Genomic DNA, 932 nt, shown 5'->3' on the forward strand with positions numbered 1-932 from the left:
CTTGACAACATAGATGGTTGACTGCGGTTCAGGACGAGCCTATTAACCAAGGCTAGAGACCATCACCCTGGTGTATGGCAGATACAAAAAGATATATTCTCTTTAATCTGCCATCACCATTCGGGGAAAGCTAAAGCCGCTACAACAACAACATAGATTCAACTCGTCGATTGACGGCCGTCAACTATGTATGTGTGGATACAGCTTTACTTTGGTGGGGATAAGGTAAGCCAGCCTACTTAGCTTGGATGCCAGAACGCTTACCTTGTAAGCGCTGAGTCACGGATTCGATTCCCGTGAATGAACGAAAACAGATAGGGTTTGTTCTTAGAACGGTTAGCTTTCTCCTATACTGCCCTTCTTCTTCGCCCTATACTATACTGCCGCTCTCTTCGATTTCAGTGTGATAAGACCTTTGTTGTTATATTTCCCTCTCTCGAAAATTGAAGGAGAAAAAAAAAAGCTAACGCTTTCCAACTCTGGTCTCGTGTTTCAGATCAAAGCCATGAAGTGTCTTCTCAAGTCAGGAGATACTGATAAGATTATCTTCTTCGCTGGCGTGTCTCGCATGAAAGAAATCTACGTCATGGCTGCCAACTATTTGCAGTCCTCGGATTGGAAATCTCAGCCTGAACTACTCAAGAGTATCATCAGCTTCTATAGCAAGGGCAAAGCACCGCACTTGTTGGCCAATTTTTATGTGTCTTGTGCTCAGGTAAACTCTCACCTACCTTAAACGCATTGATGCCTTCAAACTAATCTAATAATAACAACAACAACTCGGAACGAAGGTGAATGACCATTGGTAAAAGTTAAGGCCATAAAAAACTGTTATTTTTTCTTCTTTTTTTTAACGTTTGAATCTGTGAAGGCCCAAATTCGTTTTCATTTCTTTAAGGATACCTACATGCTTTATATTCATGGCTACCGGG

General features: G+C 41.8%; 1 protein-coding gene across 1 annotated transcript; it reads left to right on the forward strand.

Moving 5' to 3' along the window:
- Positions 1-186: 186 nt before the first annotated feature.
- Positions 187-715, forward strand: LOC113473227 (intraflagellar transport protein 140 homolog; the record flags this gene model as incomplete). The annotated part of the gene is made up of 2 exons (XM_026832944.1): positions 187-225; positions 497-715. Coding segments are annotated over exons 1-2 (258 nt in total), but the record flags the coding sequence as incomplete, so codon positions are not given.
- Between the last annotated feature and the right edge of the window lie 217 nt (positions 716-932).

The sequence above is a fragment of the Diaphorina citri genome, unplaced genomic scaffold (assembly GCF_000475195.1).
Source record: "Diaphorina citri unplaced genomic scaffold, Diaci psyllid genome assembly version 1.1 scaffold19796, whole genome shotgun sequence".
NCBI classification, from domain to species: domain Eukaryota; kingdom Metazoa; phylum Arthropoda; class Insecta; order Hemiptera; family Psyllidae; genus Diaphorina; species Diaphorina citri.